Source organism: Ambystoma mexicanum, chromosome 14 (genome assembly GCF_040938575.1).
Source record: "Ambystoma mexicanum isolate Mex_15411 chromosome 14, UKY_AmexF1_1, whole genome shotgun sequence".
In the NCBI taxonomy this organism is placed as follows: Eukaryota; Metazoa; Chordata; class Amphibia; order Caudata; family Ambystomatidae; genus Ambystoma; species Ambystoma mexicanum.
Window position 1 is genome coordinate 629,051,719 of NC_090940.1, and position 25,022 is coordinate 629,076,740.

Sequence of the window (25,022 nt, forward strand, 5' to 3'; positions counted from 1 at the left end):
TGTTACGGCTTTATTTTCCCCACCACACCGCAAAGCAAAGGTCAACGTCCTGTTGCACCGAATATCGGAAGGCTTACCCTTTGGCTTGGTCACGTTGGCGGTTGCCATGGCGATTGGGGCAAGCACACTGAATCCGTACGTCAGACGCACGCTAGGTCATGTGACTTTGGCTTGATAAAACAATGCCATCTGAGTTGTTCGTTGCTTCTGAATTTGCTGAAGTACGCTACGTATCCAGGATATTGTAACCTGTTGTTATCTTGCTTTTCCTGGTGTTTCTTGCCAAGTTCCTAGCCCTTCTGTCTTTGGTGTTTTGACTCCACGTCCTCCCTTGAGCGCTCTCTCCCCGTTCCTTACCTACCTGTTCCTCTCTTGTTCTGCCTTAGTCCTTCCCCTTGCTGACCTCCCGGAACTGTCTTTTGCTTTACCTTGGTCTCACGTTATCATTGGAAGTATCCCCTGTTGCTGACCCGGACTCCATTTGGACTGCCTTTGCTCCACGTTGTGTCATCGGAAAGATCCCCTGTTGCCGACCTGGACTCCTCCTGGACTGCCTTTGCTTCACGCTCTGTCCTCGGAAAGACCCCTTGGTGCCGACTCAGACTTCTTTGGATTGCCTTCCTGGATCCACGCTCTTGCAAGTGTCCCGAAAAGACCGCTGGTGCTCTTCTCCTCCCCTCACCCTAAAACGAACTAGAGACTGCAGGAGTATTCATGTAGGGTGAAGGGGGGAGCGTCCTCGTGCCGTCGGGTGTTCCCAACTGGACTTCCTGCCCCCAGGTGTCTGCGTGCCGGTGGGAACAGTCCTAGTCACCTCTGCACCGGGTGGTCTTGCAGGGAGCACTTTCATCTTTTTGGAAGATCATTACTCCTATGGTAAGAGTGTCTGTCCTTACTCCTAAATTCATGTCTGTGCATTCCTTCTGGGTTTTCTGTAAGTACTAAGACCTCTTGTTTGTTTGTTGTGACAGAATCTCTGCAGTATTTCTTGTTGTTGATTGATTGTAAAACAAGGGGTTACCTGGAAGATCGTCTCCTTTCAAGAAGAGGTTCTTCGGCATCGCGTCTGGGTCCATTCTTCCAAGTAATTGATCCCTGGTGCTGGTTTGTTTTATCCAGACACAGGTTTACATTGCAGGGTAGAATTCATCGTCTACACCACGTGGGCAACTTGGATCGGCTACCCTGACACTGTAAGAGTAAAAAGTACATTGTCTGGTAAGGGGATGGAATGCCTGACATTTAACTGTCAAATTGCTTTATTTTTTTGTCTGTCCTTAGTAGTTCATTCCTTCGAATGGATTGTGTCCTCCCACATATTCCTCATTTTTGGCACTTGTTGTCCAGCTTCAGCTGCTTTGGAAAAAATTATTTGGTGAGGCAGCTCTGCATCGAGTCGATGTCCCTCGAAGGCCTCCATCGAGGGTGATGTCATCGAAGGCATATATAGCACGCGCAGTGTCCATTGGCCTCAGTTCAATTTTTTTCACGACAGTGACGTCTTTGCTACAATCACCTCGATAAAAAATGTCTTCATCCTACACAGCGAATTCCCAAGTCCGGTTTTAAGAAGTGCCAGGATTGCGGTTGAAAAATGTCACTCACTAGTGACACGCACCATATCTGTTTGTGGTGCCTCGGGGAGGGCCGCGACACCTGTGGCTGTTCCAAATGGCAGTACATGATGGGAAAAACCTTGCAGGAAACAGAAAGGGGAAACTTAAGGTAGGAAAAATACCTACACAATCACCCGATCGGCTAAACCTTCGACCAACGAGTCGAGACGGCGGCGACTCCGAGGAAGGCGGCCAAGCGATCCAGGTCGAGGAGTGGCTCACACCACTGTCCTTCGAAGAAATCAAAGAGCAGGCACCGTAGGTTGACTTCGTTGTCAGATGTTTCCCCCGAAAGGGTTGCTTGCCCTACTAAAAAGTCCACTCAGGCTGAGTGGGAAGCCTCCAGGGTTGATATGTTAGATTTTTGAAAAACAAAAAAGCCATGCTCCTCCCGAGCCTTCAAAGAAAGCCATAAAGGAAAGGTCTCATTTATTTCTCCAGCATGGGGTCTGGCATGGATTCACATGCTCATGAATGTTCCCCGTCGTCAGGCTGGGAATCCTTGGCAAAGAAAAAATCAGTATCAGTTTCGTTTCTGATCTGTCTTTCTTAGTATTAACCAATCACTGGTCTCTGGGTCATGCTGCCCCCAGCCATTGACTGCCCTCTTCCTAAGCCCCGCCTCTGGCAGCCATCCTCAGATTTTTACCACACGCTCAAGTGTTGGGAGTCCTCGTGTTTAGCTCTCGAGCTTTTTGCTGCGTTTTCACGCTTTTTCAAAGAGATTTTCTCATTTTTCAGTCAAATAGAGCCTCAAGCTCCACCGTGTCTACATCCGATCAACGGGGACCTGTTTCGGATTTTCTACGCCCCTCAAGGGTGAAGTTTTCGTCGAGTTACGCTTCTTGGAGGAGTCCAGAAGTTTCTGCGGCCTACCCGGACATGGCCCAGGAGAAAGGAAGCTCGACGCCCGTAAAGCTGTTCAGGGTTTGCCCTGGATGCCAGCTGCAGAATGTTCAAGGAGGACGAGCACTCAAAATGTCTCTACTGCCTTCATGAGGACAAAACGCACGTGGAGAAGGACTGTGCATTTTGCGGGAACATGTCGGAACGGACCATCAGGGACTGACACCTTCGCCTCTCCAACTGGCTGAAAGGAAAGCCCGTCAGGTGAGAGGAAGAAGAAGTCCGAGCGTTCTTCGAAGTCCTGTGAGGGCGACGGGGGCCCAACAGAAGGCAAAGCACCGTGAGTGCCGAACGGTCGGGCTCCTCGGCTGCCAGGCATGGCGCCCCCTCTCCAGCGCCATCAACCACGAGCCAACGCTCTGGCTCAGGCAAGAGGAAGGCCGAGAACCCGGCGAAGCTTCTGGAGAGGCTCCGGTCGATCTCAAAGGATCCAGTCGAGGGGGACCGAGGCAGTGAACCTCCCCCCAAGGTGAAGGCCACAGGCCCGCAGAAGGTGGTGAAGACCTTGATTCGCCTGGCCAAGGCCTCTAACGAGGAAGTTGCGGCGGTCCTGGTGCAGCCTGAGGAGGCTTCACCAGTGGAAGCGACCGCGGGGCCCAGAGTCTCCCTGCCACCGCGGAGGGAAGCCTCTTTCAGGCCCATCGAGAAGACCCCCGTGAAGACCCTGGCGGAAAAAGAGGGGGGGAGCCGGTGGCCATTGTAGACACGGACACAACCTCCGAGGAGGAACTGGTTGAAGTCTTGGAGGGCCTCGACGAAGGCATTGAAGAGGCCCGGTCCCACGGGAAGGATCCCGACGAACGGGACGACGAGAGCGACGGCGGCCCCGGCAAGGTTCCTAGTCACCCGTCGCTCCCGGAGCCGCAGGACACCTCAGCGGCCATTTTGTTGGCAATACAATTCTTTTAAGGACGAGATTGCCCCTACCACCGATGGAGGAGCCGGAACCAGGCCCGACGGAGGAGCCAGAGCCAGGCCCGTCGGGGAAGTCCCCCAAACAAGAGAAGACGGACCCATCCATCCCCGCCTTTTCAGCCCTCGCGGCCTGCTCAGCCTTTGCCCATGTCCCCCGTACCTGGGGATGACACGGGAACGGACAGGGCCACGACGGGTACGGATGATGACGGCGAAGACGACGGGACGGAGCTCCCATCGCCTCCAGCCCGGGCCTCCCTGTCTGACGAGATTGGGTCTTTCCACGCTATGATCGCCAGGGCATCTGAGCTTTTTCAGCTCTGCCCCGAAGAGAAGGAAGGTTTCCTTTACCAACGGCGCGAGGCCAAGAGGAAGACAGTCCTCGCCGTGCCTCTGCTGGATGACATCTGGGATGAGGGTCTCACCCTTCTCAAGAACCAGTCTACGACGCCTGCCAAGAAGGATCGGTACGAGAAGAAGTACCGGGTCCCCGACGCGGCACCTTTGTGCCTTAGGGCACAACCGACCCCTGACTCGGTCGTCCCAGCAGGGAGTCATCTGCCTTAACGTCAACTTCCCCGCCAAACGGCAAAGGAAAGAAGCTGAATCCAATGGAACGACGAGTTAAATCGTCGGCGGCAACAGCGATTAAGGCAGCCAACGCCCTCGCGATCGTGGCCCGCTACGACAGGGAGTTATGGTACAAGATCGCCCCCCTGTTGGACTTCCTACCGGACGACAAGAGGGCTGAGGCCCTGGAGATCTTGCAAGAAGGTGAGGTGGTGTCGGACCACACCATAACGGTGGCAATGGACATTGCCGACACTGGTTTCCGCCAGCTAGGTAACAGCGTTTGCCTCAGACGACGAGGGTGGCTCAAGGCGACGGATTTCCGCCCGGATGTACAAGCCAAGGTTTTGGACATGCCGTTCGACGGGAACAACCTGTTTGGGAAAACAGTGGACGAGTCCCTCCAAGCCATCAAGGCAGACACAGAGACAGCTAAGGCCCTAGGAGTTCTCCAGCAACGAAGGCTGTCCTTTCGGAGCTCGGGAGGCAAGCAGGGTGCCTCCAAGGGATTCGGCGGTGGCTCCTCTACGTATCGCCAAGCGGCCTGCTCCTGGTCGCAGGAAGCCTATAGAGGACAGGGCAAGTCGGGAGGATCCCGCCGTCATTGCCAGGGAGGCCAAGGCGGCAAGGCGCCCTCCAAGCAAGATTGAACAGACCGTGGCGTCGGGCCCCCACTGAAGCACTCTGGTGGGAGGCCGGCTGGCGAAGTTCATCAGCGTGTGGGAGTCCATCTCCACTGACCTTTGGGTGCTGGAAGCCCTGGCCCAGGGGCACGCCCTCGAATTTCTAATACTCCTACGTCCCGGCCCCTTTCCTCCATACTTGTGGGACATCTCTCCGTCCTGTGGGACGGGACCGGAGCACTTTGTAAAAAGCATCCAAATTTTTCCAAAAATGTGTCCTTCCTCTCTTTCCTGCCCGGCACGCGGCCGTAACCCCGCCCACCTTGGCTCCGCCCCGCGCATCGCCCCACAGTCCTTTTCTCGGCTCGATCGGGGCCGGACGCACTTGCATCCTCGGAAGATTTTCTTCCCCGTTTTCCTCTCTGGCTCTCGCTAGCATTCGTCTTCTAGTCTGTCTTTTAAATTAGACTTTCCAGACTGTTCTTCGTGTTATCGTCGTTTCACGAGGGCGGATCCCCATCCTCTTTGTTTAGAGTGTTTGGGTCCGGAACACCGTTGGGACTCCTGTTTTTACTGTGACTCCCTTTCGGTCCAGGCTCTTCAACGTTGGTTGGAACGGTGGGAGGAGGTGTTCCGACGCACTCCTCCATCTCATTTTCAGGCGTTCATCGACGAGAAGAAACGCCCGGTAAGTTCTTTAGTTTTCAGGGCACCCCGGCCGGGGGATACCTTCATGGGTTCCTCTCGAGCCGGGAGGGGCGTTGATCGCTCCGTCACCGGGGTTCGCCCTGAGGTGCCTGTCGGGCCTAATAATTCTACCGGAGTTTTCTCCGAGGGTCTCCGTAAGGGGCCTGTGTACACCAGAGTAACTTTCGAGGCCCCTCCTGTGGGGGCTGTGTGTAGACCCAGTTCTCCAGCATGGGGTCTGGCATGGATTCACATGCTCATGAATATTCCCCGTCGTCAGGCCGGGAATCCTCGGTATAGAAAAAATCAGTTTCGTTTCTGATCTGTCTTTCTCAGTAGTAACCAATCGCTGGTCTCTGGGTCATGCTGCCCCCAGCCAATAACTGCCCTCTCCCTAAGCCCTGCCCCCGGCAGCCATCCTCAGATTTTTACCGCACGTTCAATTGTTGGGAGTCCTCGTGCTGTAGCTCTCGAGCTTTTGCTGTGTTTTCGCGCTTTTTTCAGGAGATTTTCTCATTTTTTCGGTTAAATAGAGCCTCAAGCTCCACCATTTCTACTTCCGATCAACGGGGATCCCTTTCGGGGGGGTTTCTACGCCCCTCAAGGGTGAAGATTTCGTCGAGTTACGCTTTTGGAGGATTCCAGAAGTTCCGAGGCCTACCCCGGACATGGCCCAGGAGAAAGGGAGCTCGACGCCCGGGAAGCTGTTCAGGACCTGCCCTGGATGCCAGCTTCAGAACGTTTTCAAGGAGGACGAGCATTTGTTATGCCTCTACTGTCTCCATGAGGACAAGACGCACAAGGAAAAGGACTGCGCGTTTTGTGGGAACATGTCGGAGCGGACCATGAAGGATCGCCACCTCCGTCTCGCCCACTGGTTGGAAGGTAAGAGCCCGCCAGGCGAGAAGAAGAAAAAGAAGTCGGAGCAGTTTTCTAAGTCCTGTGAGGGTGCTCCGGTGACGGGGGCCCAACAAAAGGCAGGCTAAGCACCGCGAGTCCGCGGGCACCGGGAGCGCCGAACGGTCGGGCTCCTTGGTTGCCAGGCAGGGCGCATCCACCCCGGCCCCATCGACCACGAGCCAACGCTCTGGCTCGGGTAAGAGGAAGTCTGAGAACCCGGCGAAGCTTCTGGAGAGGCCCCGAACGATCTCGAAGATTGCGGCAGAGGGGGAGCGAGGCTCGGACCCTTCCCCCCAAGGTGAAGACCCCAGGCGTACAGAAGGTGACGTTGGCGTTAATTCACCCTGCTAAGACCTCGATTGAGGATGTCGCCGCAGCCCTGGCTCAGCCTGTGGAGGCTACACCAGTGGAGGCGCCCTCAGGTACCAGAGTCTCCCTGCCACCGCAGAGGGAGTGGTCTTTCAGGCCTATCGAGAAGACCCCCCAAGAAGTCCTCGTTGGAAAGGGTGGGGGAGGGGTTGGTGGCCGTCGTGGATACGGACACGACCTCTGAAGAGGAGCTCATCCAAGTCGTGGAGGAGGCCCAGCCCATCGGGAGGGATCCCGACGAGGGCGACGGTGACGCAGACGAGGCTCCTCAAGAGCCCTCGCTCCCGTCGTTTCCGGCGCCGCAGGACACCTAGGCGGCCATTTTGTCAGCCATCCAGTCCTTATGCTCGGAGATAAGGACTAGGTTGCCCCTTCCCCCGACGGAGGTACCTGAGCCAGACCCGTCGGGGGAACCGGAGCCAGGACCTTCGGAGAGCCCACCACTTAAGAGGAGGAGGACGCATCCTAGGCCTCCTCTCCCGCCTCTGCGGCCTTCTCTGCCTTCCCCCCGGTCCACTACCCATGGGCATGATACAGGCATGGACACGACTACGACGGGTACGGATGACGACGGGACGTGTCCCCCGTCGCCCCCTGACCGGGCGTCCCCGCCCAACGAGATTGGATCCTTCCATGCTATGATTTCCAGGGCATCCGAGCTCTTCCAGCTCTGCCCCGAAGAAAAGAAGGAAGGGTTCCTTTACCAACGGCGCGAGGCTAAAAGGAAGACGGTCCTCGCCGTACCGCTTCTTGATGACATCTGGGATGAGGGGCTCGCCCTCCTCAAGAACCCTGCCACGGCTCCTGCGAAGAGGGACCGGTACGAGAAGAAGTACCGGGTCCCCGACGCTGCCCCCTTGTGCCTTAGGGCGCAACCTACCCCGGATTCGGTAGTTTCGGCGGCGGCCAAGAAGAAAGCAGGGGGGGCATCGGCCTCGACTTCAACCTCCCCGCCGGACGGCGAGGGTAGGAAGCTGGATGCGATGGGACGATGGGTCATCTCATCTGCAGCGACGACATCAAGGCGGCCAATGCCCTGGCCATCTTAGCCCGCTACGACAGGGAGTTATGGTTCAAGATCGCCCCTCTGTTGGATTTCCTTCCGGACGCCAAGAGGACTGAGGCCCTGGAAATCTTACAGGAAGGTGAGATTGCCTCGGACCACGCCATTACGGTGGCTACGGACATCGCCGACACCGGTTTCCGTCAGTTGGGCAACGGTGTTTGCCTGAGACGACGAGGATGGCTCAAGGCGACGGATTTCCGTCAGGACGTACAGACCAAGGTTTTGGACATGCCCTTCGATGGGAACAACCTTTTTGGCAAGGCGGTTGATGAGTCACTTCAGGCGATCAAGACAGACACGGAGACGGCCCGTGCACTGGGTGTGCTCCAACAGCGACGGCCGTCCTTTCGGAGCTCCGGAGGCAGACAGGGTGCCTCCAAGGGAGCCGGCAGCAGCTCCTCTACGTACCGTCAAGCGGCAAGATCTTCGTCGCAGGAGGCCTACAGGGGACGTGGCAAGTCAGGTGGATCCCGCCGTCGTCGCCAAGGTGGTCAAGGAGGAAAAGCGGCCTCCAAGCAAGATTGAACCGACCGTCGGGTCGGGCCCCCGCCGAAGCACCCCGGTGGGAGGCCGGCTGACGAAGTTCGTCGGCGTGTGGGAGTCCATCTCCACCGACCGTTGGGTGCTGGACGCCCTGGCCATGGGGCACGCCCTCGAGTTCCACAAGAGGTGCCCCCGCATTCCTTCCGTGGCCAGGAAGGAAAATCGCGTCCCTCAACTGCTGTTGGAAGTAAGGGCGATGCTCAGGAAAGGTGCCATCGAGCTTGTTCCAAAGAGGCTTCGGGGCTCCGGAGTTTACTCAAGATACTTCCTCGTAAAGAAGAAGACAGGAGGATGGCGTCCCATCCTGGACCTGCGACGACTGAACAAATACATCAAGGCACAGAAGTTCTGGATGGTCACCCTCCAGCACGTGCTGGGACAGCTGGAGGAGGACGATTTCCTGTTGTCGTTGGACTTGGAGGATGCATACTTCCACATCCCTATTCTAAAGAGACACCGAAAGTTCATCAGGTTCGTGGTCAAAGGGGGCACTACCAGTTCAAGGCCCTCCCGTTCGGATTAAAATCGGCACCCAGGGTGTTCACCAAGTGCCTAGCACCGGTGGCGGCTGCGCCTGCAGGGGATCCACGTCTACCCCTACCTGGACGACTGGCTCATACGGGCAAGGACAAGGGAGCTTGCCGTGGAACACACTGCGAAGACCATCCAGCTGCTCACGGACCTGGGTTTCTCCATCAACTTTCCAAAATCCCACCTGGTCCCGTCGCAAATCGCCATGTTTCTGGGAGCACAGCTCGACACAGTGGCGCGGCGGGCTTCACCGTCGGAGGAAAGGATAAGGACCATCCTGGGAAAGGTGCAACGTCTGCTGGCCACGGACGTGGCCAGAGTGAGGTCTATCAAGTCCCTCCTCGGAATGATGTCCTCCTGCATTTATCTGGTGGCGCCACTGCAGGCTTCGGATGCGGCCCTTGCAAGAATTCCTCGACGCTCACTGGATCCAGACGACGGGCAGCTTCGAGGACAGGATCCCGCTCGACGAAGCGTTCCGTCAGGCGATACGATGGTGGGGTGTCCGCTCTCATCTGACGGCGGGAACAGGTTTCCTAGCCCCGGCCCACCAGGTGACGACGGATGCCTTCCTGGAAGGTTGGGGAGCGCACACCGGGGGTCTCCACGCGAGAGGCCTTTGGCTCCCGGAGGAGAAGACTCTCCACATCAACATCTTGGAGCTCCGTGCAGTGTTCTGGGCCCTCAGGTCCTTCCTTCCGTCCCTCAAGGGCAAGGTGGTGAGGATCTTCACCGACAACACCACCACGATGTTTTACATTCGGAAGCAGGGCGGAACCAGATCCCCTGCCCTATCCAAGGAAGCCCACGATCTGTGGCATTGGGCCGTCGCCCAAAGGATGTTTCTGGTACCCTTTCATCTGGCAGGGATAAAAAAACACCATCGCCGACTCACTCAGCAGAGAGCTGCGCTCGTGCCATGAGTGGGAACTGCGCCAGGATCAAGTGAACCGACTCTTCCGACGATGGGGCGAACCCCAGATCGATCTCTTCGCGACGGCGGCGAACTCCAAGTGCCGGAGGTTCGCCAGCAGGTTTCCCCAACCGAGGAGCATGGGCGTTGCTTTCTCGTTCCCTTGGGACGGCCTGTTCCTTTATGCGTTCCCGCCGTTGCTGTTGCTACTCCGGCTCATCAACCAGCTCAAGAGGTCCCAGTGCAGGATGATCCTTGTCGCACCGGCGTGGCCGAGGCAGATCTGGTTCCCACACCATTCAAGCTGCCGACGGACACGGATCTTCTCTCCAGAGAAGGAGGCGCCATTCTTCATCACGAACCAGAGTCGCTGAACCTGCAGGCCTGGCTCCTGCAGCACTAGAGTTTGGAGGATACGACATCCCGACCGACTGCAGAGAGGTTCTTGCGAAGGCCAGGGCATCCTCAACTCTCAAGTGCTACGGACACAAATGGAAGAGGTTCTCTGTCTGGTGCCGTGCACAGAAGATTAACCCTCTGCGGATTACGGCCCGTCAAGTATTGCCGTACCTATTGTCCTTGGCCAAGGCTGGCCTGTCTCACGCTTCCATCAAGGTACATCTGGCTGCCGTCTCAAGTTACACCAGAACTACAGGACGGGCGTCCTTGTGGTCTCATCGACTGGTGAAGGAATTTATGAAAGGACTGTTCCAATCATTCCCGCCGGTGAAGGCCCCTGCCCCGGCGTGGGATTTCAACGTGGTGCTGACTAGGCTCATGGGGGCCCCATTCGAGCCCATGCATTCAGTGCCATTGAAGTTTCTGTCGTGGAAGACAGCATTCCTCGTGGCCATCACCTCTGCACGACAAGTGGGAGAGATCCAGGCCCTGTCTTGCAAGCCTCCATACTTGACTTTTCACGACACGAGGGTGGTGCTAAGGACGCACTCCTCCTTCATGCCCAAGGTGCTGTCGGACTTCCACCTGAACGAGCCCTTGGTGTTGCCAGTTTTCTTCCCGTCGCCTTCGTCACCGGCTGAGAGGACTCTGCACTCGCTGGATGTAGCTAGAGCGCTGAAGTTCTACGTGGACCGCACAAAGAGTTTTCGGAAGACATTGCAGCTGTTTGTGAACTTTGGACCTGTGAATCCAGGGAAGGCTCTCTCGAAGACTTCCATTTCCAGATGGCTCTCCGGCTGCATCATGCACTGTCACCGGTTGGCAAACCGACCGTTGCCAGGCCGTCCGAGAGCCCATTCGACCAGAGTGATCGCTGCTACTACGGCATTCCTGTCTGGTGTGCCCCTGCTGGACATCTGCAGGGCTGCTACGTGGAGGTCGACGCACACCTTCACGAGATTCTACTGCGTTGTCCGGGATTCCAGGGAGGAGTCCAGAGTCGGCCAGGCAGTGCTGCGCAACCTGTTCGCCTAAGGTGAGCCTGATGAGGAGGTAAGAGTTGCTTAATGTTGAGTTGTTGTATTGCTTGATATTGAGCCTTTTTGCCACCTTCCGTGGTTGTGCATGTGTATACTGCTATGTATTCTTATATTCATAAGCATGTGAATCCATGCCAGACCCCATGCTGGAGAAGGAACAAGTTACTTACCTGCAACTGTTGTTCTCCAGCATGGGTCTGGCATGGATTCACATGCGAACCCTCCCGCCTACCCCTCTGCGGCTCTTCACTTGGTCATACTGCCACTTCACGTGCTACCAAATCTGAGGATGGCTGCAGGGGGCGGGGCTTAGGGAAAGGGCAGTCATTGGCTGGGGGCAGTATGACCTAGAGACCAGTGATTGGTTACTACTGAGAAAGACAGATCAGAAACGAAACTGATACTGATTTTTTCTATACCGAGGATTCCCGGCCTGACGACGGGGAATATTCTTGAGCATGTCAATCCATGCCAGACCCATGCTGGAGAACAACAGTTACAGGTAAGTAACTTGTTCCTTCTGCTGAGTCACAGGGTACCGGAGCGTGCTCTGAGGCCTCTTTCGGCTTCCCTTAAAAACAAGACCGGGGTGTGTCCCGAGGCCTTGGCTGGGCTTGCGTTTACCGAACGGATGTTCGAGGCCCGTGCCGATAAGGCTATTACCGGGCCTAGGCCCGAGGTCCCTTGTACAGAAGGCTACCAGCAGTTCTGAGGGGCTGGGCAGGGCCCTGTCGGTGAAAGCGGTTTCTCACCGTTCCCGCTCTTGTGGTGATACCAGATCTGTTGAGGGGGCAAAGAAGCAAGGTTCTTTTACCGGCAGTGCCGAGGTCCTTCCTTCGAAGGCTCAGTTGGCGGTTGGTATGTCACAGAAACATTCCAGGCCTCATAGTACCGGCTCTGCAGAGGTTCCTTATGTTAAGGCTAAAATTAAGACCCCTGATCCATCGACGGGGACCCCTGCCTCACCTCCTCACGTGCCGCAGTTTCCCTCAGATGAAGACAAAATGGCAGCCGTTCCCGCCACGACCACGGCAGCCATTTTACGTACTACCCCTACAACTACGCCGTCGGCCTCTGGTGTAGGGTTCGGTCCCTTGGGTGAACCTAAGGTCACTTGTGCGTATCCTTACCGGCCCGTTTATGATTGGAACGCCCGGATGCCTCTTCCGCACAATGTTTCATTGCCTGCAGGGGCATCCCCTTTGATTTATGTGGATACGTCGGCGGAGGGCCCGGCGTGGCACCCTTCTCCGTTACGTCCCTGGATTTGTCCACCTCATGAGAGGCCTCCTCAGGTTCCGAAGCAATCTCCTGAGGACGCTTTTTTCGGTAAATTTCAAGCGCTTATGCGCACCGACCCCATGAGGGAGTATTTCAAAGGGCTTTTTAAGGAAATTTGTCCACCAGCGCCTCCGGCTCCACCCGTTCCTCTGGTGGTTCTGCCGACGCCTCCTTTGCCCGTGGTACCTGCCCCTGCTCTTCCACCTTTGCCAACGTTGTCCCCAGTGGACAAGGCAGTGCCTGACACGGTTCAGCAGGATCCTGACCTGTCAAATGACCCTCAAGGCGAGCAGGACAACGAGGACCTTCCCCGCTCTGTTAGAGTTTTTCATGACCGGGTACTGGACATGATGAATTTCTTAGATGGCCCGGTTCCCGAGGCACCTGCTCCACAGGAGGGCGTGCTTTCTGGGGCGTTCACCCTGTCTCCTTTGGAGCGTACCGGCCTTTTCCTGCAGAAGGATGTTTTGGCTGAGGTCTGAAGAGTCTGGGAGAAGCCACACTCAGGACTTTTTGTCAATAAAAAGATTGACGCGAGGTACAGGCTGCACTCTTCGGAGGAAGTGGTCTTGTCTTGTCCGCCTCCCTCCTCCACAGTGGTGGCTGCGGCCACGTTGCAGTCCAGACCTGCAGCATCCTCTTCCGCGACGGCTACTCAGGTCTTGGTAAAGGAGGACAAGCTCCTGGACTCCCTAGGGAGGAAAATCTTTGCCAATTCGGCCTTGCAGCTCAGGCAGGCCAATGCCGAATTGATTTTGGCGGGAGCTAACATGCGGATGTGGAAAGGTCTGTCGGAGTTTGAGGAGCACATTCCAGTCGAGAAGTTGGAAGATTTCAGAGGTGGCCTTTCCGATGCCAGGGTCTTGGCCCAGGATCTCCTGGAGGCTGCGGCTCATCACGTAGACACCTCGGCTCGGGGCATGATGCTCGGGGTTGATACCTCGAGACAAGCGTGGTTGCATGCCACTAAGTTTTCGAAGGAAGTGCAAGACAAAGTATTGGACCGTCCATTCGATGGTAAGGAGCTTTTTCATTCTTCTACTGATGTAGAGCTCACCAAAACCAAGGACAGCACTCAGACGGCTAAATCATTGTCTGTTCTGGTTAAAGCTCCTTTCAAACCTCAGAGACCGTTATCGCAGAGTCCACCTTCTTCTGGTTTCAGGGGCTTCCTCGACCGCAAATCGCGCAGAGTGGGTACTCCTGCGGGGAATAACCGCCATAGACCACAGCGTACGTGGTATTTCTCCCGCTCCTCAGCCTCCTCATCAGGTTCAGGTGGCACCACCACCACTGATAAACCTGCCAAATGAGGTTTTTCCGTGCTCGCACGAGACCCCGGTGGGAGGATTCATTGCGTCTCATTGGGAGGCGTGGCAGACCATCACAGAAGACAGATGGGTCTTGTCAGTCACTCGGGCTGGCTTCCACTTACCTTTACCCCCTACCTCAACGCTCCTTTTCAGCTGTCGGGCTCACCCTCCCTCAAGGCCGAGGTTCAGAAACTTCTGCTCCTCAGAGCTGTGGAACCCATTCCCCTTGGGGAGCGAGGGGAGGGCTTCTACTCCCGGCTGTTTACGGTGCCCAAAACCAACCAGGCTGGCCTGCGCACCATCCTAGACCTTTCCCAGTTCAATCTTTCCTTACCCCAAGAGAAATTCAAGATGATCACGCCCGGCCAGATTCGCTCCTCGTTGCAGGCAGGCGATGGGCTCAGCATGGTGGATCTTCAGGACGCGTACATGCATATCCCGATTTGGGCTCCACACAGGAGGTACCTCCGTTTCTCTTTGGGAGAGGAGCACTTCCAGTTTCGGGTGCTTCCTTTTGGCCTCAGCTCGGCGCCGCGTGTCTTCACGAAGATGATGTCGGTGATTGCGGCCTATCTTCGTCTTCAGGGTATCCATGTGTATCCTTATTTGGACGATTGGCTTTTACGCAGCCCTTGTCCGCTGGCAGCAGCGGGCAACCTCCAGTCTCTCATTCAGCTCCTGTTCCATCTTGGGCTGTCGGTGAACTGGCGGAAATCCTCCATGACGGTCTCTCAGGACCTGATTTTTCTGGGTTTTCGTTGGAACACGATCGACTGCAGAGTATACCTGACCGGGGACAGAATGGCGGATCTGTTGGCCACGTGTCAGATGTTTGCGCAGTCGGAGAGTATGTCGGCCTGGTGGTTCCAGAGGCTTCTGGGCCTCGTGTGTGCTGGCTCTTCCTCGTCTCAAAATGAGACGGAGCCAGATGGCCCTTCGGAATTCATGGCGTCAGGCAGTGGACCCAGACTCCATGCGGATAATGATTCCAGATTCCATGAGAGTGGACCTGGACTGGTGGTCATCTCTCAGCTATCTGGGGGCGCGGGGTTTCAGGACCCGGTCCCTATGGTGACGATCACGACGGACTCCTCCCTCCTAGGGAGGGGTGCGACGTTAGATCTCCTTCAGGTCTCGGACCTCTGGTCGCCTCAGGACAAGCTCCTGCACATAAACCATTTGGAGCTTCTGGCGATTTTCTTGGCACTCAAGGCGTTCAGACCGGTCATTGTCAACAAAGTAGTCCGCATAAGAACGGACAATGCGGTGTCAATGTATTACATCAACAAGCAGGGGGGAACGAAGTCTCCCCCCCCGACCCCCCTCGTGGACCTGTCCATCCAGATTTGGGAGTGGGCCGTGCTTCATGGTGTCTGGCTGTGCACATCCCGGGCCAGCTGAATGTCACAGCAGATGCCCTCAGCCGGCGGACAGTGGTCAGCTACGAGTGGGAGTTGAAGGCGGAGGTCCTCTGAGGGATTTTCTCGCGCTGGGGCACACTGCAGGTGGACCTCTTCGCGGCGACAAGAAGCTTCCTCTGTATGCCTCCATAGAAGGGCTGGGAGCCTCCTCTGGGGGATGCTCTAGAGATTCCATGGCACAACATGAGAGCTTACGCCTTCCCGCCTCTGCCTCTAGTTCACCGGGCAATTTGGAAGTTGAAGAACTCGGTGAACTGTTCTCTTCTACTGATAGCCCCGTGGTGGCCGGCCAGGTTTTGGTTCTAAGAACTCCAACACCTGTTGGTTTATCCGCCGATCAGGTTACCGGTAACTCCTGATCTTCTCCACCAGGGGGAGCAGCAGCTGTGGCACCCCTCCCCACAATCGCTCAGCTTGGCGGCATGGTGCCTGAGTTCAGGTCTTTAGAGCATCTGAATTTGTCTGCAGATAAAAATGCGTATTATCCAGGCAGCCAGAAAACCCTCGACCAGATCTCAGTACAAGAGTAAATGGCTCAGGTTCTGTCATTGGTGTCTAGAGAAGAAATTAGATCCAAGGGGGGCCACGGTTGACACGGTGTTGTCCGTGTCCTCCCTAGCAGAGTCAGGGGTTCATATTCTGTCATGCAGGACTTACCTTTCAGCGGTCTCCGCTTATCTTTCTACGGATCGGTGTTCGTACTCTCTGACGAACCCAGTGGTAAAGAGGCATTTCGCTGGTTTAACACGCCTTTACCCTCCAGTTCGTAATCCGCCCCCGTCATGGGACCTGAATGTTGTCCTGATGGCGCTGTGCCATAAACCCTTTGAGCCGATGGCTACTGTGGACCTCAAGTACTTGTCTTGGAAAGTGTCCTTTTTGGTCGCCGTCACATCGGCAAGGAGAGTGAGTGAGTTCCAGGCATTGTCGGTGGAGCATCCTTTCTTGGTCTTTCACAAGGACAAGGTAGTCCTTCGAACCTATCCGGCTTTTCTGCCGAAGATGGTGACCGAATTCCATTTGAATCAATCGATCTCCCTACCGGTCTTTTTTTCCGAACCCCGCCTCTGAGGCGGAGACGGTTCTACACTGTCTTGATGTCCGAAGAGCTCTTAAGTTCTACCTGGATAGGACTTCCGAGCTTAGAAGTTCTTCTCAACTTTTTGTGACTTTCGGCAACCCTCAAGGCAAACGGGCGTCTAAGGCAACTATTTCTAGGTGGATTGCCGCCTGCATCACGGAGTCTTTCACTGTCCAAAAGCTGAAACCTCCTAAAGGTATTCATGCACACCTGGTGCGGGGCAAGGCAGCTGCGGTTGCTTTTCAGAAGTATGATCCCTGGGAGTCCATCGCTAGGGCAGCTACTTGGGCCTCTCCATCTGCTTTCTGTAAGCATTACTGCCTCGATATGAGTTCTAGAGCTGATGCTCAGTTTGGTCAGGCTGTGCTGAAGAACCTTTTTCAGTAAGGGGTATTTCCATCCACCCGTAGTTCCTGTAAGGAGTGTTTGGGAATCTCCCACAAGTATGGAGGAAAGGGGACGGGACGTAGGAGTATTACCAGGTTACTCACCGTAGTGACCACCTTACTCCAAGTCCATAGTCCCCTTTCCTCCTTACGCCCGCCGGCCGTCCCCTCTAATAAGGTTCCTCTGTATTGGTAATGGGTCTCTGACCTGGCAAAGAAAAGGACTGAGGGGCGATGCGCGGGGCAGAGCCAAGGTGGGCGGGGTTACAGCCGCGTGCCGGGCCCCGCGCAGGAAAGAGAGAAAGGACAAATGTTTGGAAAAATGTGGATGCTTTTTACAAAGTGCTCCGGTCCCGTCCCACAGGACGGAGAGATGTCCCACAAGTATGGAGGAAAGGGGACTATGGACTAGGGGTAAGGTGGTCACTACGGTGAGTAACCTGGTAAAAAAGTGCCCCTGCATTCCTCCCGTGGCCAGGAAAGAAAACCATGTCCCTCAATTGCTGTTGGAGGTAAGGGCGATGCTCAAGAAAGGTGCCCTCAAGCTCGTCCCAAAGAGGCTGTGGGGCTCTGGAGTATTCTCAAGGTACTTCCTCGTGAAAAAGAAGACAGGAGGGTGGCGACCCATCCTAGACCTGCGACGACTGAACAAGTACAAGGCACAGAAGTTCCGGATGGTCACCCTCCAGCACGTGCTGGGACAGCTGGAGGAGGGCGATTTCCAGTCGTCGTTGGATTTGGAGGATGCATACTTTCACATTTCCATTCTAAAAGGACACCGGAAGTCCTCAGGTTCGTGGTCCAAGGGTGGCACTACCAGTTCAAGGCCTTCCCATTCGGATTGAAGTCGGCACCCAGGGTTTTCACCAAGTGCCTCGCTCCGGTGGCAGCGTGGCTGGGCCTGTAGGGGATCCACATCTACCCCTACCTGAATGATTGGCTCATCCGCACAAGGACAAGGGAGCTCGCCGTAGAACACACAGCGAAGACCATCCAGCTGCTCACGGTCCTGGGGTTCTCCATCAACTTCCCCTAGTCCCACCTGGTCCCCTCTCAAGTCGCACTGTTTCTGGGAGCCAAGCTCGACACAGTGGCTCGTCTGGCCTCGCCGTCGGAGGAAAGGACAAAGGCCATCCTAGGCAAGGTGCAGCGTCTGCTGGCCACAGACGTGGCCAGAGTGAGGTCCATCAAGTCCCTCCTCGGGATGATGTCCTCTTGCATTTATCTCGTGCGCCTGTGCAGGCTTCGGATGCGCCCTCTACAGGAGTTCGACGCCCGCTGGATTCAAGCGACGGGCAGCTTCGAGGACAGAATCCCTCTCAACGAGACCTTCCGACGAGCGATCCGGGGGTGGGGCACCCGCGCTCATCTAGCGGCGGGGACAAACTGTCAGACCACGGCCCACCAGGCGACGGTGACGACGGATGCCTCCCTGGAGGGGTGGGGAGCCCACACCGGAGATCTTCACGCGAGAGGCCTTAAGCCGCTCCACATGAACATCCTGGAGCTCTGGGCAGTGTTCTTGGCCCTCAGGTCCTTTCTCCCCGTCCCTCAAGGGCAAGGTGGTGAGAATCTTCACCGACAACACCACCACGATGTTCTACATCCGGAAGCAGGGCGGAACCAGATCCCCGGCCCCATCCAAGGAAGCCCAGGACCTGTGGCATTGGGCCATTGCTCAAGGGATGTTTCTGGTGCCGTTTCATCTGGCAGGGATAAAAACACCATCGCCGAGTCACTCAGCAGAGAGCTGCGCTCGTGCCACGAGTGGAAACTACGCCAGGATCAAGTGGACCGACTTTCAGCGATGGGGCAAACCCCAGATCGACCTGTTCGCAATGGCGACGAATTCCAAGTGCCAGAGGTTTGCCAGCAGGTTTCCCCAACCAAGGAGCATGGGCAATGCTTTCTCGTTCTCGTGGGACGGCCTGTTCCTATATGCGTTTCCTCCGTTGCTGCTCTGACTCATCAACCAGCTCAAGAGGTCCCGGTGCAGAATGATCCTCGTCGCACCGGCGTGGCCGAGACAGATCTGGTTCCCAGACCTTCTGGACTTGTCAGCGTCCCCACCAGTCAAGCTGTCGACGGACGCAGATCTTCTCTCCAGAGAAGGAGGCGCAATTCTTCATTACAACCCGGAGTCTCTGAACTTGCAGGCCTGGCTCCTGCAGCACTAGAGTTTGGAGGATACGATATCCCGGCCGACTGCAGAGAGGTTCTTGCGAAGGCCAGGGCGTCCTCAACTCAAGTTCTACGAAAATAAGTGGAAGAGGTTCTCTATCTGGTGCCGTGCACAGAAGATTAACCCTCTGCGGATTACGGCCCCTCAAGTATTGCCGTACCTTCTGCCACTAGCCAAAACTGGACTATCTCATGCTTCAATCAAGATACACCTGGCAGCGACTTCCCGATACACCAGGACTACAGGGTGGTCATCCCTGTGGTCTCATCGCCTGGTTAAGGAATTTATGAAGGGACTGTTTCGATCATTACCGCCGGTGAAGGCGCCAGCGCTGGAGCTCAACATGGTGCTGACCAGGCTCATGGGTCTGCCATTCGAGCCATTGCATTCGGCCCCGTTGAAGTTTCTGTCGTGGAAAACAGCGTTCCTGGTGGCCATCACCTCCGCACGATGCGTGGGAGAGATCCAGGCACTATCCTGCAAGCCTCCATACCTGACCTTTCACAATACGAGGGTAGTGCTGAGGACGCACCCCTCCTTAATGCCCAAGGTGCCGTCGGACTTCCATCTCAACGAGCCCTTGGTGTTACCAGTCTTTTTCCCGTCGCCGGCCGAGAGGACTTTGCACTCGCAGGATGTAGCTAGAGCGCTGAAGTTCTACGTGGACCGAACGAAGAGTTTTCGGAGGACATCACAGCTGTTTGTGAACTTTGGACCTGTGAACCAAGGGAAGGCTCTCTCGAAGGCTTCCATTTCCAGATTGCTCTCCGGCTGCATCATGCACTGTCATCGGTTGGCGAACTGACCGTTGCCCGGCCTTCCGAGAGCCCATTCGAACAGAGCGGTCGCTGCTACCACGGCGTTCTTGTCTGGTGTGCCCCTGCTGGACATCTGCAGGGCTGCTACGTGGAGGTTGACGCACACCTTCACGAGATTCTACTGCGTCGGCCGGGATTGCAGGGAGGAGTGCAGGGTCAGCCAAGCAGTGCTGCGCAACCTGTTCGCTTAAGGTGAGCCTGGTGAGGAGGTAAGAAATGCTTAATGTTGAGTTTTGATGTAATGCTTAATGTTGAGCCTTTGCCACCTCCCGTCGTTGTGTATGTGTGTACTGCTATGTATTCTTATATTCATGAGCATGTGAATCCATGCCAGACCCCATAGTGGAGAAGGAACATGTTACTTCCTGTAACTGTTGTTCTCCGGCATGGGTCTGGCATGGATTCACATGCGAACCCTCCCTCCTACCCCTCTGCGGCTCTTCACTTGGTCATACTGCCACTTTACATGCTACCAAATCTGAGGATGGCTGCCAGAGGCAGGGCTTAGGGAGAGGGCAGTCATTGGCTGGGGGCAGTATGACGCAGAGACCAGTGATTGGTTACTACTAAGAAAGACAGATCAGAAGCGAAACTGATACTGATTTTTTTTCTTTACCGAGGATTCCCGGCCTGACGACGGGGAATATTCATGAGTATGTGAATCCATGCCGGAGAACAACAGTTACAGATAAGTAACTTGTTCCTCATATGGCATTGCTGAAAAGGGTGGCTGGGAGACTCCGGAATCCAATCCGGCAGTTAAGAACTTGACAAAAAGATACCGCCCCTTCAGTAGTGACCCTGACTACCTGTCAAAACACTGCATTCCGCGGAGAGTCTGGTGGTGCAGGCAGCTACGGCTACTTCCAAACAAGCAGCGCACCCTACCATCCCTCATGATAGGGATGACAAGCGCATAGATGGATGGGCAAGGAAGGTATTTTCTGCACGAAGCATGGCACTAAAATCTGCCAACTCCACTTGTGCCCTCTCAAAGTTTTCGTATACTGTATAGGATTGTATTTCCATGGTAGCAGAGCACATTTCCGAAAGGGGTGGCTTCTTAGGTATTGTTAGGGACAGCAAAGAGGCCATGTGCATTCGCATTTAATCAGGATTGGATTCTGCGGATAGCATCAGCAGATCCATGGCTACCAGCACCGGTATGCGCAGATTTGCGTGGTTGAGAAAGTCGGGTTTGATGTGCAATCTAGGCTTCTCAACATGCCTTTTGACGGGTCTCACCTTTTTGGCAACAAGGCTGACGAGAGCCTTGAGAAGTTGCAGACCTCAAAGGCGGCAGCCAAATCTTTAGGCCCTGCTATTAGGCAACCTCAGGCTTTTCGTCCTAGCGGACAACCTTGGAGGGGTAGATCTTTTCGCTACTACTCCTCAGTTGGCATGGCCAGTCAAAGAGGCCAGAAAAGATTTCCTTGTGGTGTACGTGGTAGAAGTGCAAATTCAGCTCAAGCAGCAGCCTCCTTACCATCGATCTCTGCATGAGCTGCTGCAAAACTGCTTGAGGTCTTGAGTCACAGTTCAGTGGGGAGGGGGGGCAGACTGTCTTGGCATCTGGAAGAATGGCGAGACATTACTTCTAATGCTTCGTCTTTGGAAATCAGAGCCCATGGTTACTGCCTTTCTTTTTTATAAAAAAAAAAAAAAATAAAAGACCTCAGAACAATCCACTGGGGAACCGCTCTTTGAGGATTCCAGATCCGCTACTTGTGCAGGAAGTTTTAACCCTGCTAGAGAAAGGCGCTATAGAACCAGTGCCTGTAGCGGAAACAAACCAGGGTTGGTAATCCCCATATTCCTTGATACCTAAAATGTACAGAGGACTGAGACCCATCTTGGACTTTAGATACTTGAACAAGTTCCTCAGGAAGGACAAGTTCAATATGGTCACACTTTCTAAGATCCTTCAGGCCCTCCAACTCCCGGATCGGTTGGCGCAAGTGGACATTCAGGATGCTTATCAATCGGAAGCACAGGAAATACCTAAGGTTTGCAGTTGGCGGTTCTCATTATCAATTTAGAGTTCTGCCATTTGGGCTGACCTCTGCCCTGCGGGTTTTCACCAAACTGATGGCGGTAGTGGCACCATGTCTTGGGAGAGGGGGTATTCGCATCTACCCCTACCTGGACGATTGGCTGATCAGGGTGCGTTCTCCCGATCAAGTCCTGAATCATCTCAACGTCGCCTGCTATTCTCTTCACAGACTGGGCTTCTCCCTCAATTAGAAGAGGTCCTATATGACACCTTCCCAAAAACTCCAGTTCATCAGGCTGTACTGAATACATCCTTGGGAAAGAGCTCACCGGAGGTGAGAGCTGAAGACATTCTTCAGATGGTGACCAAATTTCAGAATGGCCACAGTCTACAGGCTGCTTTTTTTGCCTCATGGCATCCTGCATTTTTCTGGTGCCAGAAGGCCGCCTCAGAATGGGCTCTAAGAACTCAATGGTTCTACTTCTCAGGAAAGATGTCGGACTGACTTCCGATTCCAACCAGGGTCTCACAGGATCTTCTGTGGCGGGCCTTCAAGGACAATGTTCTGAAGGGAGAACCCTTCTGGCAACCAGGGCCGTAGATTACAGTAGTGATGGACGCCTCACTCACAGGTTGGGGAGCCCATGCAAACTATCTCACAGTGGTTGATTGTCTCCATCGGAGTCCAAACTACATTTCAATCTTTTGGAGCTGAGGGCAATCAGACTGGCGCTGAAGGCCTTTCTACCCGGGGAAAGAATGTCCTGATAATGACTGACAACCCAGTGGTCATGTACTATCTCGACAAGAGAGGTGGTGCAGGGTCACTACCACTGTGCAGAGGGGCAATGTAGCTCTGGTATTGTGCAATTCAAAAAGGAATCTCCATATCAGAATTTCACCTAGCGGTAGAGGAGAGCACGGCAGCGGACGCTCTGAGCAGCCTGAGCACAGTCTCCCATGATTGGGAACTGGCTCAGGAAGTCCTTCAAGTGATCTTCACCCTTTGGGGAACCTCTCAAGTAGATCAGTTTGTGACTGAGGTCAACTAAAAGTGCAAAAGATATTGCTCCAGGGAATTTCCCCAAACAGAGGCGCTCTCGGAGACGCATTCGTAGTGGCCTGGGAATTTCCACTCCTTTATGCGTTTCCTCCAGTCCCCGTCATTCCTCATGTGATCAGGAGTTTGAGAAGGTTCGGGAAACACGTGATCCTAATTGCCCCGGATTGGGCCAGGAGAATGTGGTACCCGGACCTTCTGGACATGTCCATCTGTCCTCCGATGAGTCTTCCACAAAGAGAAGATCTTCACTTGCTGGAGGAGGGTCAAGTTCTCCACCAAGAGGTCAGGACTCTCAACCTTCACGCTTGGTTTCTGAAAGACTGAGCTATAAGAATTGGGACCTTCCGGATGACGTTCTGGAGGTGTTGCTTTCAAGGCCAGCAACAAAATCTTTGTACCTGTGCCGCTGGAATAAGTTCTGCAACCGGTGCAAGGAAGAGAATGCAGATCCTTTTTTGTGTGTACAACACTGGATGTGTTCCTCCTTTCTTCTATCTTAAGCTAATCTGGGGCTCCAGATTGGTACCATTAAAGGTTACCTGGCGGCGCTGCCCATTTTTAAGCGCTTGTCAGAGAAAAGTTCCTATTTCAAAGTTCCACTGGTGACTCAATTTCTAAAAGGGGCTCACTAATGTGTTCCCTCCAATTCCTTTCCAGGTTCTGGTTTGGGACCATAAATTGGTTTTAAAATTTCCAATGTGTGCACCCTTTGAACCTCTGCACATGTGTCGTTTAAGGTTATTAACCTTCAAACCATCGTATTGGTTGCTCTGACATCAGCCTGTAGAGTGAGCGAATTGCAGGCACTTTCATTCAAGCCACCATTTACCATCTTCCACAAGGATGGGGTTGGTTTGAAGATCAAACCTTCCTTTTTGCCCAAAATCATTTCAGATTTTCATTTAGGACAGAACACGGATGTATCTTCTTTCTATCCCCCACCTCATCCTGATAATGATGAGTAAAGACACATAGGTTAGACCCTTGCAGAGCTTTGAGCTTTTACATTTCAAGAATGTCTAAATTACGAATTGATGACCAACTCTTCATTGGATAGACATTACACAAGCGGGTCAGGTTGTAACCAAACAGACCTCATCTAGATGGATAATTCTGGTAATATCAGAATGTTACAGGCTGGCAGGAAAACACGCTCTTGAAGGTTTGAGAGCTCACTCCACCGGGGGCATGGCTACATCTACAGCCCTTCAAAGGGGCGTACCAATTAGAAACATTTGTGAAGCAGCAATGTGGTCTTCCATCCACACGTTTACCAAACATTATTGCATGGAGTCTTCCCTTGGTAAGGACGGTACTTTTGCCAAGGCAGTCCTTTATTCGGTCTATGAAAATGTAGGATTTTAATTCTACTTCCTCCTCCAAACACTATACTGCTTTGGGAGTCCGTAAAAGATGAGGAATACGAGGGAGGACACAATCCATTCGAAGAACAAGTTACTTACCCCTGGTAACGATCTTTTGACTGGATGTTCCTCACATGTATTCCTCTTTAACCTCCCATCCTACCCCTCAGAATTTCCTGTGCTATTACAGCTTCTGTTCCACCAAGGCAATGTACAGTCACTCTCATGTTTTACAGGTATCTCTGCTGCAAGAGCAGAAAAAATAGAACTGAGGCCAATGGGCACTGCGCGTGCTTTATATGCCTTCGATGGACATCGACTCGACACCATTGACGTACAGCGCCCTCTGCCAAAAATGTGTTGCTGAAGCTGGACAACAAGTGTCGAAGATGAGGAATATGTGGGAGGAACATCCAGTCGAAAGAACGTTAGCACGGGTAAGTAACTTGTTATCTACTTAAGTAGATGCGTGTTGAGTTGCCAGGATGTGAAGGGCCCCAAATATCTACTTACACATGCAAGATACTGGAAGAAAACACTCTGCCAAGCATTATAAAAGGAACATACGTTGTTGGCATGTTCAGACCTCAGCCAGCCATCAGCTATTAACATTCATGCACATCACTCACTAGCATAGGAAACTCACTACAACAAGGTTTACATGTTTAATAAGTTAGGACTGTACGGTGGTCTGATAGTGTGCTCTCAAATAGCAAGTATTTACAGAGGCCTATGCCCAGTTTCCAGTAGCATGCTTTCCAGGAGAAGTTTGATACTGGTGTCTATGTACGGTTGGTACAGCCAACTGGAGAGATAGACCATCATCAGGTCATGGTCCCCTGTATGTGCAATTTCTTCTACAATGGTTTGCTTGAGCTGCAGTTCTTTTCTGTACATGTCCGAAAGCTTTAGAGAAACTTCATCTGGAATGAAAATGGAGGGGTAAACTGTTAGGCTTTGTAAAGCAGTCAAGGCTCAGATTAACATTGAGGTACGGCTGTCTTACTAAAACATGCATGCTATCCGCCTACCCACTGACCAG

At 54.2% G+C, this 25,022-nt stretch overlaps 1 protein-coding gene across 1 annotated transcript in view; it reads right to left on the reverse strand.

Annotated features, from left to right (window-relative positions):
- Positions 1-24,632: 24,632 nt before the first annotated feature.
- Positions 24,633-25,022, reverse strand: part of CINP (cyclin dependent kinase 2 interacting protein) — a 43,706-nt gene continuing 43,316 nt past the window's right edge. The window contains exon 5 of the mRNA XM_069638100.1: positions 24,633-24,903. Within this exon, the coding sequence (XP_069494201.1) occupies positions 24,701-24,903 (203 nt within the window). The 3' untranslated portion in view covers positions 24,633-24,700. The remainder of the gene's footprint in view (positions 24,904-25,022) is intronic.